This window comes from Hemiscyllium ocellatum, chromosome 35 (genome assembly GCF_020745735.1).
Source record: "Hemiscyllium ocellatum isolate sHemOce1 chromosome 35, sHemOce1.pat.X.cur, whole genome shotgun sequence".
Taxonomy (NCBI): Eukaryota; Metazoa; Chordata; class Chondrichthyes; order Orectolobiformes; family Hemiscylliidae; genus Hemiscyllium; species Hemiscyllium ocellatum.
Window position 1 is genome coordinate 2,979,912 of NC_083435.1, and position 16,755 is coordinate 2,996,666.

Below are 16,755 nucleotides of genomic sequence, written 5' to 3' on the forward strand. Positions count from 1 at the left end.
GTTAAAACAGACAAGTGTTTCCCCTCACTCCCCACCCTCTGCCCGACTTCATTTGCATTGGGGTCAGTGTTTGACATGATCCTGACATTAGGAACGTGGGTCCTGAGTTAAATTTGGCAGGTAAGGAGACGGGAGGAGGGGTCTGCACATAGAACTGCAAAGGATGAATTATTCTGATTTCTGCAGGCCGTCTCGAAGATCCGGGAATATATTCTCCAGAAGATCTACTCCTTCAGGAAGCCGATGACAAACTACCAGGTTCCGCAGAACGCGCTGCTCAAGTACAGGTCAGGGACGTACCCAGAGTGAGCTCTCGGTCAGCTCCCTCAGAATGTGCTGTACACGTACAGGTTAGGGAGGGACCCTCAGTGAGCTCTCGGTCAGCTCCCTCAGAATGTGCTGTACACGTACAGGTTAGGGAGGTCCCCTCAGTGAGCTCTCGGTCAGCTCCCTCAGAGTGTGCCGTACACGTACAGGTTAGGGAGGGACCCTCAGTGAGCTCTCGGTCAGCTCCCTCAGAATGTGCCGTACACGTACAGGTTAGGGAGGGACCCTCAGTGAGCTCTCGGTCAGCTCCCTCAGAATGTGCTGTACACGTACAGGTTAGGGAGGGACCCTCAGTGAGCTCTCGGTCAGCTCCCTCAGAATGTGCTGTACACGTACAGGTTAGGGAGGGACCCTCAGTGAGCTCTCGGTCAGCTCCCTCAGAATGTGCTGTACACGTACAGGTTAGGGAGGGACCCTCAGTGAGCTCTCGGTCAGCTCCCTCAGAATGTGCTGTACACGTACAGGTTAGGGAGGTCCCCTCAGTGAGCTGTCGGTCAGCTCCCTCAGAATGTGCCGTACACGTACAGGTTAGGGAGGTCCCCTCGGTGAGCTCTCGGTCAGCTCCCTCAGAATGTGCTGTACACGTACAAGTTAGGGAGGGACCCTCAGTGAGCTCTCGGTCAGCTCCCTCAGAATGTGCTGTACACGTACAGGTTAGGGAGGGACCCTCAGTGAGCTCTCGGTCAGCTCCCTCAGAATGTGCTGTACACGTACAGGTTAGGGAGGGACCCTCAGTGAGCTCTCGGTCAGCTCCCTCAGAATGTGCTGTACACGTACAGGTTAGGGAGGGACCCTCAGTGAGCTCTCGGTCAGCTCCCTCAGAATGTGTCGTACACGTACAGGTTAGGGAGGGACCCTCAGTGAGCTGGGTGAAGTTCGCTTTTACACGTGAGAATCAAACTAAACACCGCACCTGAAAAATTGTCTGGTCCTCATCTCTGTCACTGTCAGCATGTGCAGACGCGCGCACACACTCTCACACACATATACATACACACACGCACTCACATATACACATACATGCATACACACACACACACACACACACACACACACACACACCCAAGCGCGCGCGTGCACACCACATGTCAGGTTTCCCAACCCGATGGGTCAGTCCCCTCCTAACGCTGAGTTCCAGCTGGTCTTCCTGCCTCCTCCCCATTGTCCTCCTCTCCTTCTGCGGTCACTCTTTCAGGTTTTTTTACCAGTTCCTGCTCGCGACCGAGCGACATGTGGCCAAGGAGATCCGGGATGAGTACGTTGACACCATGAGTAAGATCTACTTCTCCTACTTCAAGTCGTACAGCAGCCGCCTGATGAAAGTGCAGGTCAGACCCTTCCCACAGTGATTCGGGGTTAGCCCCACATGCCGTGCCGGTAATGTCCGTCCCTCCCGTGCAGTGTGAGGAATGCCTGTTGATGTCTGGAACCAGGGGGTGAAGTGGGGAGGGTTGGGCTGTGTGAATGTGCCCTGTCTGTGCCAGTCAGTAACCCAGTGTGGTCATGACGAGTGAGGTTAATGTATCCGCACTGCTCTCTCACTCTACCCTACTGCAGTACGAAGAGGTCGCTGACAAAGATGACCTGATGGGTGTAGAGGACACCGCAAAGAAAGATATCCTTTTCTGAAGCAAAGGCTCTCCCGTTCTCACTTTACCGACCGTGAGTGTGAGTATTTACAAGCCCAGCTCAGTCACGGAGCATCGAAGGTATCCCCACAGTCCCAGTGGACAGTGCCAGTCTGTAATTCTATCCCCACAGCCCGAGTGTACAGTGCCAGTCTGTAATTCTATCCCCACAGTCCCAGTATACGGTGCCAGTCTGTAATTCTATCCCCACAGCCCGAGTGGACAGTGCCAGTCTGTTATTCTATCCCCACAGTCCCAGTGTACAGTGCCAGTCTGTAATTCTATCCCCACAGTCCCAGTATACGGTGCCAGTCTGTAATTCTATCCCCACAGCCCGAGTGTACAGTGCCAGTTTGTAATTCTATCCCCACAGCCCGAGTGGACAGTGCCAGTCTGTAATTCTATCCCCACAGCCCGAGTGTACAGTGCCAGTCTGTAATTCTATCCCCACAGCCCGAGTGTACAGTGCCAGTCTGTAATTCTATCCCCACAGCCCGAGTGTACAGTGCCAGTCTGTAATTCTATCCCCACAGCCCGAGTGGACAGTGCCAGTCTGTAATTCTATCCCCACAGCCCGAGTGTACAGTGCCAGTCTGTAATTCTATCCCCACAGCCCGAGTGTACAGTGCCAGTCTGTAATTCTATCCCCACAGTCCCAGTGTACAGTGCCAGTCTGTAATTCTATCCCCACAGTCCCAGTGTACAGTGCCAGTCTGTAATTCTATCCCCACAGCCCGAGTGGACAGTGCCAGTCTGTAATTCTATCCCCACAGCCCGAGTGGACAGTGCCAGTCTGTAATTCTATCCCCACAGCCCGAGTGTACAGTGCCAGTCTGTAATTCTATCCCCACAGTCCCAGTGTACAGTGCCAGTCTGTAATTCTATCCCCACAGTCCCAGTGTACAGTGCCAGTCTGTAATTCTATCCCCGCAGCCCGAGTGGACAGTGCCAGTCTGTAATTCTATCCCCGCAGCCCGAGTGGACAGTGCCAGTCTGTAATTAAAGCCGTCAGACTGATTGATCACAGTGTGGCTATGTCAGAATGTCCACCTAAATACCTGTTCTCTATTATCAGGGTTTCTGTCTCTCACCCCCCTCAGGCACTGAGTTCCGGATTTCCCACCAGCCTCTGGGTGAGAACGGTTTCTCCTCCTATCACCCTGTAACCTCCTCTCCCCCCCCACCCCCTCTCCCTGGCTGGGTCATCCACCCCTCCATCAAGGGGGAGCCGTCTCTTCCTGTTGCTTCTGTTTATAACCCTCCTGACTTTCTCCACCTCAGTCACGTTCCCTCTCCAACTCCTCCACTCCCAGGAAAACAGCCCCAATGTCTCCTCAGCACTGGAACTCCCCCACCCGGGGTAACATGCTGGTAAGTCTCCCTCCCATGCAGATGGTTTGACCCAGTCCAGTCCAGTGCACCTTTGCTGCACTCCCTCTGGAACCAGGGTATCCTCCATCTGCTGAAGAGACCAGAATGGCGCGCAGTCCTCCGGGTGTGGAACTTGAACCCTTTCACTGGGAAGGTCAAGGTCCCATTTTCCCTCCTTCACTGCCTGCTGCTCCTCAGTGGGACACTGAGTGTAGGGTCACCCAGGTCTCATTGCACCTCCCCCCCCCCCCCCCTTCCCCAGTCTCCCGCCATTTCAGGTAATAACCCACCTCCCACCTCACGTTTATCCACCTTGTATTTCATCGCCCCCCCCCCCCCCCCCCCCCTCTCTGAAAGACCCTCCCGATTTGAATGGAGATATGGAAGGGACCTGGAAAGCCATTGTAGCCCAGGTTGTTCTGGGCAGTAACTGCTGGTTGAGTTTGATGCCTTGTGTACGGATGGCAGTGAGCTGGGGGAGCTCCCTGGGCGAACTGAAACCATCGCTACCGAAACAAGAGCCATGAGCACTGAGATGGAGTCCCGACCCCCTCCAATGGAGGAAGGAGACCCCATCGCATCCCTGTCCCCCAGCCAGGGAGGACAAGGGGCAGCCGATCACGCTGGTGTGAGTGATGGGAAGGGGGTGACAGGCCGGATGTGATAGAGTACCCTGTCTACCAGAGTCAAGGAGGGCCGAAGCCCTGTCAGCGGCACTGGTTTAGACAGGTACAACGTAGGCAGCGGGATTGGGATGGAGTCCTGGCCCAACATAGGGGTGTGAGGTGCTGTCGCAAAGGTAGCTCTGGGAGTTGGTGGCTCTGGAGTGGGTGTTGTTCAGACTCCCGTTGGTATGAGAGGTGCTGTCGAAAACCAGACTTGGACTTTTCAACGGCATGACGTGTCACTGCCCCTTAACCCTGTCCACGCTTCTTCTCCAAACCTTCACTGAAGAATCGCAACACCATTTTTACCCTGGGGAACCGAGGCAACGTCATCTCGTCATCGGAACTGGAGGCACCCATCATCGTGCCTCACGCAGCTCAGAGGAGCGACGTTCGGGTAAGGGGTGATTCGTGTCAACTCTTTGTGCTGTGGTGTCAAGAGTATAAGAGGGAGGGGGGTGGGAGTGGACACATCCCCCTCCCCCCAGTCAGTCTGGTCACAGCTGGCCTTCTGTAGTTGGCCCACATCGGGATGATCCGAATTAATCCGTGATCTCCCCAAATGGGCCGAATGTCCCACAGCTTGTCGTCCAAGTGAAGGTGGTGCTGCCGATCTCCCACGGTCCGACTGTACGGCCGGGTTAACTCAATCAGCGTGAAATGGGAGGGGGAGGGAGGCAGTGAGGGGGAGGGGGACAGGGGCAGCGAGGGGGATCGGGGCAGTGAGGGGGAGGTCTGGATGTCCTGGTGGGGAGGGGGATCGGGGCAGTGAGGGGGATGGGGCAGTGAGGGGGGGGACTGGATATCCTGGTGGGGAGGGGGACAGGGGCAGTGAGGGGGACAGGGGCAGTGAGGGGGGGGGGGACTGGATATCCTGGTGGGGAGGGGGACAGGGGCAGTGAGGGGGACAGGGGCAGTGAGGGGGGGGGGGACTGGATGTCCTGGTGGGGAGGGGGATCGGGGCAGTGAGGGGGGGGACTGGATGCCCTGGCAGGGTGAGAGTCAGTCTGGGCAGGTCAGCTGACCCACGACCCCGAATGAAGAGTTTTTTTAAATGTGGGCTTCCGAAACTAGAAAACTGTGTTTGTTTTTTTTTTACCAACATCTTCACCTTGAGAGCGTTTAGTCATGAATGATTCCGGTCATCAAATCCCAAAAGGAACCATCAAATTGTCCCCACGTTCCAAGACCAAGGCCTTTGGGACAGTTGGAGTTAGTTGAGTATCTGGCCAGGGGTGCAGGGCTGACCCCTCCCGTGTCACCATCTGCTTTTAGATCCATTTATCCCGAAGCCATAAGCAGATCATTTGTCTGCTCCCCTCCTCTGGTGGGCATGGCAGATCCCACAGCGTTATTACAAAGGGGGACAACATCATTCGTCCAGTGTATTCCAGCCACACACTATCCCTCGATCAGCCGAGTGAATGGGGAGGCTGTCTCGTATTGCTGTGGGATCTTGCTGTGTGTCGCTTGGTGGTTGTGTTCCTGCGTTACAGCAATAGCTGCCCTTCCTTGTGCGCTGGTCCCGAGCAGTGCTGTCGGTGTGTGTATGTAGATATTCCTGATGAAGGGCTTATGCTCGAAACGTTGAATTCTCTTTTCCTGAGATGCTGCCTGGCCTGCTGTGCTTTGACCAGCAACACATTTTCAGCTATGTAGATATATATTCTAGTTTTGGTCATTGCTTCTGCACAACAGTTGTGTGTTCTCTCAGTAACGGTCCTCCCCAGCCTCGTGCCAATCTGTTTCGGTAACTGGGCACCACATTAACCAGCGGGAGCAATATTTCACTCTGAGCTCTCTGATCAGTCCGCTGTTACCCTCAGTTGACATTGTACCAATCTCCTGAGTGCCAAATTCAAGTCCGTTTGGTGCTGTCCCTCGGGTTCGTTCAGAATCAGTGAGAATATCCAAACTGATTTTATCCCAACCTTCTCTCTAGCCAGCAGCCTGGACTGGACATGAAAACCAGTTCTCTCGAGCTTCAAGAGTTCGGCATCACTGTCCCCGCTTTACTTTTGATTCATGATATCTGACACATTTCGAAGGTGTTCTATTGATTTGCCGCACGTGCTAAAAACGCGGAAAGTTTTCTTGTTGAAAAGCCAGGAGACGGTTGTCCTGAGGCGATGTATCTGTTGTCGGTTTCTCTGATCATCGAGGTAACTCCTGACGTTTCCATCTTTCATTCGTCAGTATCCCTTTGAGAGTCTGTTCCGCAGCCAGCACTACGCACTTCTCGATAACAGTTGCCGTGAATATCTGTTTCTCTGTGATTTCTTCATGGTGACCGGGAACTCTGCGCAGGATCTGTTTAATGCCATCATGGGGAAGACCCTCACCATGTTCCTGGTAATGTTAAAATGGATTGAACTCGTTAAGCAGGGCCGCGTACCCCTCTCGCCACCCGGATATCCCTGTGTTTAGTTTTACAGCGTGAGATCATTGTCGTTTTTTGCACATCAGCAGCGATACAATCCTCGTGCCTGCACTGGGTCTCTCAAATCTAAGCAACCAATCCAAGCCCCCCCCTACTCTTTCTCCCCCCCTCACCCTCCCGAAATATGATTTCCCAAGTTATCTTTTTCAGAATTTGTGTCTGGGTCCATGTAAGATACATAACAGGGAGTAGGACGAGGCCATTCGGCCCCTTGAGCCAACATTGTATACCATCTCCACCTCAACTCCACTTTGCTGCCCACTCCCCAGAAACCTTCAACCCGTTACTAATGAAACATCTCTCTATCTCCTCAAATTTACTCACTGTCCCAGCGTCTACCACAGCCTGGGGGAGTGAGTTCCAGATTCACGACCCGGTGAGAGAGGTCATTCCTCCTTGTCTGCCACCCCCTTTATCCTGAAACGATGACCTCTCGAGTGGAAACATCCTCTCAGTGTCTACTTTCTCGATCCCCTTTAACATCTTCTATCACCCCCCCCCCCCCCCCCCCCCCCCATTAGATCACCTCTCCTTCCTCTTAAACTCCAGAGAGTATCAGCTCAATCTGTCATCAATGTTTCTCTGGTGTGTTTTCTCTGGAGTGCACTGGGACCGAAGGCGAGTCCTCAGTATTTTGCAGGCCCCGTTTCCCTGTCCTCCCCTCCCGGTTGTTATGTGCAGCGGTTCCGGAATGTTCCAGCACCTGCCGTTGGGTCCGTGTCTGTAAAGAGTTTGTCGTTACAGAAACACGTGGATACCTACATTGCTGATTGCTTTGACAGCATCGCCATCTTCCTGTCCATCCACATCATCCTCCGCTTCCGGACCATCATGGCCAAGAGGAATGTGCCCGCTGTTGATAAGTGAGTCGTTTTGCAGGTGCAGCGCTTCCACAGATGGGCTGAAGGGCCTTTTCCACACAGTGAGGTTTCTGATTCTCTGCCTGAACCTCGGGGAATTGTACATCGGCTCTGAAATGTACAAACGTGGAACGTAGGCCCAGGGGCCACTCCAGCCTGCTCCCTGCCCGGTCAGATCTTGCCTGGTCTCCTCCTTCCCTTTACTCGGACCCTGCCTCTTGCTCAGCCTCGTTCACCCAGTGCCGTGAGATAATCACCCGGCTACGTCCTCACCCTGTGACGGGATGCCTGGCAGTTTGCATTTGTGTAGCACCTGTCATAGTGGTGTCCCCAGGGTGGATTTGTTGAAATTTGACCCTGAGCCAATGCAGGAGGGGGACTGGGCCAGGTGACAAAAACCTGGTCACCGTGGCAAGTCTTGCAGGCACTTTGGGAGGGAGAACGGAAGAGGCAGTGGTCTGGAGGAGCTCCTGAGCTCAGGGCCCCTGTATCTGAACACACGGCCCCCTGGCTGTGCACCAGTCTGGTTTGTTCAGGGTTATAGAGTCCAACAGCACAGAGGCAGGCCTTTCAGCCCACACTGGTCCGTGCTGACCACAATGTCCACCTACAGTAGCCCCATGTCCCTGCACTTGGCCCGTCTCCTCCTAATCCTTCCCTATCCATCTCTTTGTGTGAATGCCTTTTAAATGCTGTAACTGTACCAGCCTCCTCCAGTTCCACTGGCAGCTCATTCCGTACACGTACCACCCTCTGGGTTTTAAAAAAAAGCTGCCCCTCAGGCTCCCTTTTAATTCTTTCCCCTCTAACCTTAAACTGATGCCCTTTAGTCCTCGATTCACCAACCCTGGGCAAAAGTCTGAGTGTATTCACCCTATCCATGCCTCTCAAGATCGTGTACACGTCTATAAGGTCCCCCCTCAGTCTCCCAAACTCAAGAGAAAAGTCCTAGCTTGTCCTGAGCAGCCAGGGGACCCTGGGCTCTCTGCTGTCTGGGTCACACATGGTGGTAAGCATTGGCTGCGCCTGAAGGACCTTTCACTCGATGGGAGAACGTGACTCTCACTGAGGAAGGAGTGCCAGACTAATGGGCCGGGGCAGTGGGTTCAAATCCCACCCCCTCACCACAGCAGCAGGCAGAAGGTCCGCTCCAATTGTTTACCAGGATTGAAATGTGATGGCAGCCACTGTCAGGGAGGGAAATCTGCCGTCCATACCCGGTCTGGTCTCCACGTGACTCCAGACCCACAGCAACGGGGTTGGTTCTTAACCTTCTTCGGAAATGGCAAAATGAGTCACTCAGTTCATGGGTGGGTTAACGTTCTGTTATGGAGCAGACCAAACTCCCTCAAAGGATATATCGTCCAGACGCTAACCTTCTCTGATTTTAAAGGCAAGTGCCAGGCTTTGGGTTCCAGATGCAGTTGGATGGTCACACGACCAGGTTTGAAGCTAAACACAGCTGATTCATACACTGATATACTCTCAAAAGAAAGAAGGAATTGGAATACCTTAACTCTGTTTTGGAAAGCAGAATAGATTATTTAATTACTGGTCAGTAACAGTTCCAATACAGTAACATCTCCATGAGCACATCCTTCTCAAAGACAAATTCAATAAAGTAGTTTGTCTCACGGGCAATTCTCAAGGAAAAAAAAATCAAGAGACAACTTAAGAGGGTGAGAGTGTAGTGGGGAGAGAGGTACTCAGCTCCCCCAAACCCAGCTTCTAGACCATAGCAACTGTTGCTAGTGAAAACCTAAGACTAAACTGCCAGGCTCTGCCAGGAGATTGACCCCACCCATCCAGGCTGCTTCTATTGTTCCAACTTTCAAATTAATTTCCAAGCTGTTTGTTTCATTGGGTTCAAACAGATCGCTCGTCACCTCTGTCCTGAAACCTCACTCCAAAAACAAACCTGAGGCGAAAAACACCTCTTAGAGCCAGAGGGTCATCCCAGATGGACGTTAAATGCTCACCTCATCATTAAGCCCCTCCCATCCTCCGAAGAGACTGGGGTCTGTACAAAGAGCTGCCAGTGACTGAGTGTTGCAGACCAGAGCGTCCTAGAGTGCAGGAAAGCCGGGGGAGGGGATGGAGGCGAGGAGTCCCTATCACTGGGTCACAGCCAGAGGACAGCAAGGGCCTGTGATCTGATGTGGAATGTACATCAGGATTAGCAACGAATCTCGCAGTTTGAAACATCTCCGAGTGAGCCTCACAGTGTCAGGAAACGAGAAATGTTATTCCATTCTCGTAATCGTCAGCATGACAGCCGGGGAAAGAAATTAAAATTAGAGATGCTGAGGAGGGCAGGTACCTCGGAGAATCACAGAGGACATTCAGCCCATTGGGTCTGCACCTATCTTCTGAAGACTGTCTCACCCACACCCACCCATCGGCCCTATCCCTACATTTCCCATGGCCAATCCACCCTAACCTGCACATCCCTGGGCACTGTGGGACAATTTCACACAGCCAATCCACCCTAACCTGCACATCCCTGGGCACTATGGGACAATTCCCCATGGCCAATCCACCCTTACCTGCACATCCCTGGGCGCTATGGGACAATTTCCCATGGCCAATCCACCCTAACCTGCACATCCCTGGGCACTATGGGACAATTCCCCATGGCCAATCCACCCTAACCTGCACATCCCTGGGCACTATGGGACAATTCCCCATGGCCAATCCACCCTAACCTGCACATCCCTGGGCACTATGGGACAATTCCCCATGGCCAATCCACCCTAACCTGCACATCCCTGGGCACTATGGGACAATTCCCCATGGCCAATCCACCCTAACCTGTGAACCTTTGGATTGCGGGAGGAAATCAGAGCACCTGGAGGGAACCCACACTGGCACAAGGACAATGTGTTCAAACCCCACACAGTCAGTTGCCCGGGGGTGGGATGGAACCCGGGTCCGTGGCCCCATGAGGCCGCAGTGCTAACCACTGAGCCATCGTGCCCCTCACAGGCTAGTACAGCACTGGGTAGCCTGGACCACATCCTGATGTGGGCTGTCTCTGAGAAGCACTCTTTACCCACTGGTCTGTCTTGTCTTTTCTTACGAAGCCAGTTGTCAAACTGTGTTTGGTGACCTTTTTTTGAGGGGAGTTTGTTTGGTTTGTGTGTCCTCGGCAGGTACTGGGAGACGTTGTTGGAAATCCTCTGGCCCAGGTTTGAGCATATCCTGGAGTTGAACATTCAGAGCATCCGCAACACAGACCCCCAGAAGCTGGGAGCTCTCGACACCCGGCCACACTATGTGAGTGCGGACCCCTTCCCCCACTCCCCAGCCCTACGTGCGGCTTTGTTTTAAATGCCTTGTGCTTCTGATAGTCCTTGGTGTGAGCGGCTGGACAGGACGCAGTTGTGAGGGGGCCAGCAGACTCTGACCCTTCTGTCTGAGTACAGGTGAGGGTTATTACAGTGAAATGTTTTGCTGCTGGTATAGATCTTGGTACATCCACCGAGATGTGCTTCAGCCTCATCAGCACTGTCCGTGCGTTCCTCTCGAGATCAGACTGCCTCTGACCAAACCGTGCTGTTGGGTTCCAGAGAGGAGCTGGGAGTAATGGGAGGGAGGGTTCTGTACTGCAGGGTATCTTGTAGATGGTACACACTGCTGTTACTGAGTGTCGGGGGGTGGAGGGAGGGGATGTTTGGGGATGTGGTTGAGCTTGGGGAGTGTTGTTGGAGCTGCCCCCATCCCGGGCCAGTGGGGAATATTCCATCCTGACGCCATTTACTGAGACTGATTGTGATGGTGCAGGTCACGAGAAGGTATGCCGAGTTTTCCTCAGCGATTGTCAGCATCAATGACACGTTTCCCAACGAGAAGACACATAATCTACTGGGACAGCTACAGGTCAGTCATAGATCCAGGGGTAACGGCACCTCCCATCAATGGAGCTGTCAGACATTGACTGATCATGGCAACGGTGTGTGTCTGTGTGTGTGTGTCTGTGTGTGTGTGTGTCTGTCTGTCTGCCTGCCTGCCCAGTAAATAATTAGATTACTTTTTTTTTTAGATTAGATTACTTACAGTGTGGAAACAGGCCCTTCGGCCCAACAAGTCCACACCGACCCGCCGAAGCGAAACCCACCCATACCCCTACAGTTACCCCATTACCTAGCACTACGGGCAATTTAGCATGGCCAATTCACCTGACCCGCACATCTTTGGACTGTGGGAGGAAACCGGAGCACCCGGAGGAAACCCACGCAGACACGGGGAGAACGTGCAAACTCCACACAGTCAGTCGCCTGAGTCGGGAATTGAACCCGGGTCTCAGGTGCTGTGAGACAGCAGTGCTAACCACTGTGCCACCGTGCCGCCCACTACTGTGCCACCGTGCCACCATAATGTGGAATAGACACTCCTTCTGATGAAGTTAATGATTCCCACTGCCCGTGAATGGTAGGAGACATTTGCCACACGCTGGTTATTGAGCTCTCTGAAAAGAGAAACCGGTTGTATCCATCCATCAGAGAGCAGGTCTGTTCCAGACCCAGAAGGGAATTAACCCCCTGGGTGAGGGAGGGAAGGTGTGGGGGAGGTGCCGGGGGGATTTGTAGGTAAACCCGTTCCCCTCAGTTCCCCGCAGTAAGGAGGGGGAGTGCGAGGGGGTGTTGGGGGGTGGGTGTGGTAAACCCATTTCCCTCGGTTCCCCGCAGTAAGGAGGGGGAGTGCGAGGGGGTGTTGGGGGGTGGGGGGTGTTAAACCCATTCCCCTCAGTTCCCTACAGTAAGGAGGGGGAGTGTGAGGGGGTGTTGGGGGGTGGTGTGGTAAGCCCGTTCCCCTCAGTTCCCCGCAGTGAGGTTTAATTTGGAGAGGATCCCTCCCCTTGAGGATCTCTTTCTCCCAGACCCCACTGAACAGTTGAAGTTCGACACGAAGCCAATTGAGCCAGTTACTTGTGTTCACGATGAGTGAAGCACTGAACTCGGGGAGGAACAGGAACGCAGCAGAGCGAAGGACAATCCAGAACGATCTGTGGGTGAGCTGCTGACTTGTTGGACCTGCAGAGCAGGGGTGTTTAAAGCATTGCCTTCAAACTGTGACCTGCCTACACTGGGGCAGTCACACACACACAGTCCAGTCCTGAAGTCAGTGTGAACCCATCTACTCCAGTCCAATAGGCATGAGGTGTGTCGTGAGCAGTCTCCCCACCTTCCCCTGGTGTGAGTGTGTGTGCGTGTGTGGGTGCGTGTGTGGGTGTGTGTGCGTGCGGGGAGGGGGGGGAATGGAAGCTGACGACACAAGCCCGGTTGCTGGGAGGCTGACCAGCAGTGTGTGTGTGTGTGAGGGTGAGTGTGTGAGAGCGTGCGTGGGGAGGGGGGGGAATGGAAGCTGACGATAGAAGCCCGGTTGCTGGGAGGCTGACCAGGAGTGTTTCTCGCCCAGGTGGAGGTGGAGAACTTTGTCCTGCGCATGGCAGCGGAGTTTGCAACACGGAGGGAGCAGCTCATCTTCCTCATCAACAACTACGACATGATGCTGGGGGTCCTCATGGTGAGGGGTTCTGTCCTGGTTTCCGTTCCACACTCCGGTCACGGGGGAGAGGGGGGAGCAGGAACAGGGGACTCAGGGGGATGGTCAGTGACGGGGCAGGGACAGGGGACTGAGGGGGACGGTCAGTGACGGGACAGGGATAGGGGACTGAGGGGGATGGTCAGTGACGGGGCAGGGACAGGGGACTGAGGGGGACGGTCAGTGACGGGGCAGGGGACTGAGGGGGACGGTCAGTGACGGGGCAGGGGACTGAGGGGGACGGTCAGTGATGGGACAGGGGACTGAGGAGGACGGTCAGTGACGGGGCAGGGACAGGGGGCTGACGGGGACGGTCAGTGATGGGACAGGGGACTGAGGGGGACGGTCAGTGACGGGGCAGGGACAGGGGACTGAGGGGGACGGTCAGTGACGGGGCAGGGACAGGGGACTGAGGGGGACGGTCAGTGATGGGACAGGGGACTCAGGGGGATGGTCAGTGATGGGACAGGGACAGGGGACTGAGGGGGACGGTCACTGATGGGACAGGGACAGGGGACTGAGGGGGACGGTCAGTGATGGGGCAGGGACAGGGGACTGAGAGAGGACGGTCAGTGACGGGGCAGGGACAGGGGACTGAGGGGGACGGTCAGTGACGGGGCAGGGACAGGGGACTGAGGGGGACGGTCAGTGACGGGGCAGGGACAGGGGACTGAGGGGGACGGTCAGTGATGGGGCAGGGACAGGGGACTGAGGGGGACGGTCAGTGACGGGGCAGGGGACTGAGGGGGACGGTCAGTGACGGGGCAGGGACAGGGGACTGAGGGGGACGGTCAGTGACGGGGCAGGGACAGGGGACTGAGGGGAACGGTCAGTGACGGGGCGTGGACAGGGGGCTGAGGGGGACGGTCAGTGACGGGGCAGGGACAGGGGACTGAGGGGGACGGTCAGGGACAGGGGACTGAGGGGGACGGTCAGTGACGGGACAGGGGACTGAGGGGGACGGTCAGTGACGGGGGACTGAGGGGGACGGTCAGTGACGGGGCAGGGACAGGGGACTGAGGGGGACGGTCAGTGACGGGACAGGGGACTGAGGGGGACGGTCAGTGACGGGGCAGGGACAGGGGACTGAGGGGGACGGTCAGTGACGGGGCAGGGACAGGGGACTGAGGGGGACGGTCAGTGACGGGGCAGGGACAGGGGGCTGAGGGGGACGGTCAGTGACGGGGCAGGGACAGGGGGCTGAGGGGGACGGTCAGTGACGGGGCAGGGGACTGAGGGGGACGGTCAGTGACGGGGCAGGGACAGGGGGCTGAGGGGGACGGTCAGTGACGGGGCAGGGACAGGGGGCTGAGGGGGACGGTCAGTGACGGGGCAGGGACAGGGGACTGAGGGGGACGGTCAGTGACGGGGCAGGGGACTGAGGGGGACGGTCAGTGATGGGGCAGGGACAGGGGGCTGAGGGGGACGGTCAGTGATGCTGAGAAGGGGTGGTGTCAGATAATTCCTGCCACCTTTGACAGACGGATATGATCCTGTTTCTTTCCATTCCCGCCCTCCCTCCCGGACGGCTGCGATCCCGTTCCGTTCCGTTCCCGCTGTGATCCCGTTCCGTTCCCGCCCTCTCTCCCGGACGGCTGCGATCCCGTTCTGTTCCGTTCCCGCCCTCCCTCCCGGACGGCTGCGATCCCGTTCCGTTCCGTTCCCGCTGTGATCCCGTTCCGTTCCCGCCCTCTCTCCCGGACGGCTGCGATCCCGTTCCCGCCCTCTCTCCCGGACGGCTGCGATCCCGTTCCCGCCCTCCCTCCCGGACGGCTGCGATCCCGTTCTGTTCCGTTCCCGCCCTCCCTCCCGGACAGCTGCGATCCCGTTCCGTTCCCGCTCTCTCTCCCGGCCGGATGGCTGCGATCCCGTTCCCGCCCTCCTTCCCGGAGGGCTGTGCTGTGTCCCGTATCTGACCCTGATCCCAATCCCTGTTTGCAGGAACGAGCGGCTGATGACAGTAAGGAGGTGGAGAGTTTCCAACAGCTGCTGGCTGCCCGGACCCAGGTCAGTGATGGCTTTGGATAATTCCCCATTCCCTCCTCTCCCAGCAGCAGGAAGCGGTTGGGATACAGAGGGCAGCCGGGTGTGGGTTGTTAACATGGACGTTGGAGAGACCGCTCCCCCTCGGGGGGTGGTGGGGGTGGGGGAGGGTTGGGGGTGGGTGTTGGAGGTGGGGGGTGGGGGGGTGGGTGGAGGTGGGGGGTGGGGGGGTGGGAGGAGGTGGTGGGTGGGGTTTGGGGGTGGGGGAGGGTGGGGGGTGAGGGTGGGGGTGGGGGGTGAGGGTGGGAGTGGGTGGTGGGGGAGGGTTGGGATGGGGGAGGGTGGGGATGTGGGGGGGGAGGGTGGGGTGGTGGGTGGGGGCTGGGGATGGGGATGGGGGAGGGTGGGGATGTGGGGGGGGGGGGGGTGCGGTGTGTGTTGGGAACCATTCTGCCCGATGTTGCTCACGGACGTTCCGTGGGTGTGTTTGGCCTGGGGATTGTGATTTGTTGCCGTGTCTCTCTCTCCCCCTCCCCCTCCCCCTCCTCCTCTCCCTCCCCAGGAGTTTATCGAAGAGATCCTGTCCCCCCCGTTTGGGGGGATGATCTCCTTTGTTAAGGAAGCCGAGCTTCTCATTGAGAAGGGGCAGGTGGACAAGCTGAAAACTGAGGAAGGTAAGGTCACGTCTGCAGCTCTCCCAGGGAACACCCTCCCAGGGAACACCCTCCCTGCTGTCTGACCTGGGTGGGCCCACAGCCGGAGTGCTGTGTGGTATTCCGGTCCCCGCACCATCAGGAGGATGGGATTGTGCTGGAACCGGGTTCCCCAGGATGTGGCCCTGGGATGGAGCGTCTCCGCGATGGGGAGAGAGGCTGGTGTTTTCCCCAGAGCGGGGAAGGCGGAGGGACCTTGGGCCTCCTCCCTGCTGGCCTTCGAGGAGGAAGGGTTAGAAAGAAGGGCTGGTCATGTGAGGAGCAGTTCAGGCCCCTGGCTCTGTACTCAGTGGAGTTTGAAGGAACGATTGGGGGAGGGGGAGGGTGGCGGTGATCTGATTGAGAGATGCCTGGGTAGAGTGGGCGTGGAGACGATGCCTCCTCCAGTCGAAGAGACTGGGGTTTGAGGGCACAGCCTCTGGGTGAAGAGCCGACCCTTTCGAACTGAGCTGAGGAGGAGTTTCTTCATCTGTGGGCCTCCTCACCTCAGAGGGCTGGGGACACCGGCTCACTGTGTGTGTGTGTTTACAGCACGGGAATGGCATTGGGCAACAGAACAATCCAGAATGAAGGGTGGGGCCGCCTGGATGGGCCGAATCGCCTGATTCTTTCCTGTCCATGTACTGGAGGGACCTGATCGAGGTGGGAGAGACTGACTGGCCTGGACAGGCTGGGTAGAAAGCAGCTGTTCCCCTGGCTTAAAGGATCCACAACGTTGGGGGGGTGTGGGGGGGGTCACAGTCATCAAGTGATGGCCAGGAGGTAGTGAGGGGGCACTTCCAGGATAACCCTTTTCCCGGTGTCTGGAATGGCTTGCCTGGGAGGGGGGAGGGTTGAGATAGAAAACCTCACAGCATCCCAGCCCTGATGGGACTAGTGTAGATGGGTGAGTATGGACTCAGTGGGCTGAAGGGCCTGTTTTGTACAGTGATTGTGTGTGTGTGTGTGTGTTATTAACCCCTGCTCACCCACAGTGAGAGGATGTCCGAGAGATCGTGAACTGTGCGGAGTTGGTCCCCTGAGCTCAGTCCCTGTTGGACAGGGAGGGCTGGGAGTAGGAGCTTGATGAAGCTTCTCCCAGAGCTGTATACCTTCCTGAGACACCCCGATCGGTCACTGAGTGGGGAAAGATAACTCTCCCCTTCTGATGGTTGCATATCGATGTTTAACTTGGTTCTGAGGACAAGGGTGAATTTGTCAATAGTTTTACCAGAACATCTCCTG

At 56.3% G+C, this 16,755-nt stretch overlaps 1 protein-coding gene across 3 annotated transcripts in view; it reads left to right on the forward strand.

Annotated features, from left to right (window-relative positions):
* Positions 1–16,755, forward strand: part of vps52 (VPS52 subunit of GARP complex) — a 40,064-nt gene that overhangs the window by 17,452 nt on the left and 5,857 nt on the right. For all 3 annotated transcript variants that reach the window (XM_060850529.1, XM_060850528.1, XM_060850530.1), the window contains 11 exons: positions 187–287; positions 1,523–1,655; positions 1,885–1,942; positions 4,255–4,388; positions 6,188–6,343; positions 7,176–7,294; positions 10,444–10,567; positions 11,075–11,170; positions 12,710–12,817; positions 14,777–14,842; positions 15,381–15,492. In XM_060850529.1, coding sequence (XP_060706512.1) covers positions 187–287; positions 1,523–1,655; positions 1,885–1,942; positions 4,255–4,388; positions 6,188–6,343; positions 7,176–7,294; positions 10,444–10,567; positions 11,075–11,170; positions 12,710–12,817; positions 14,777–14,842; positions 15,381–15,492 — 1,207 coding nt within the window. The remainder of the gene's footprint in view (positions 1–186; positions 288–1,522; positions 1,656–1,884; positions 1,943–4,254; positions 4,389–6,187; positions 6,344–7,175; positions 7,295–10,443; positions 10,568–11,074; positions 11,171–12,709; positions 12,818–14,776; positions 14,843–15,380; positions 15,493–16,755) is intronic.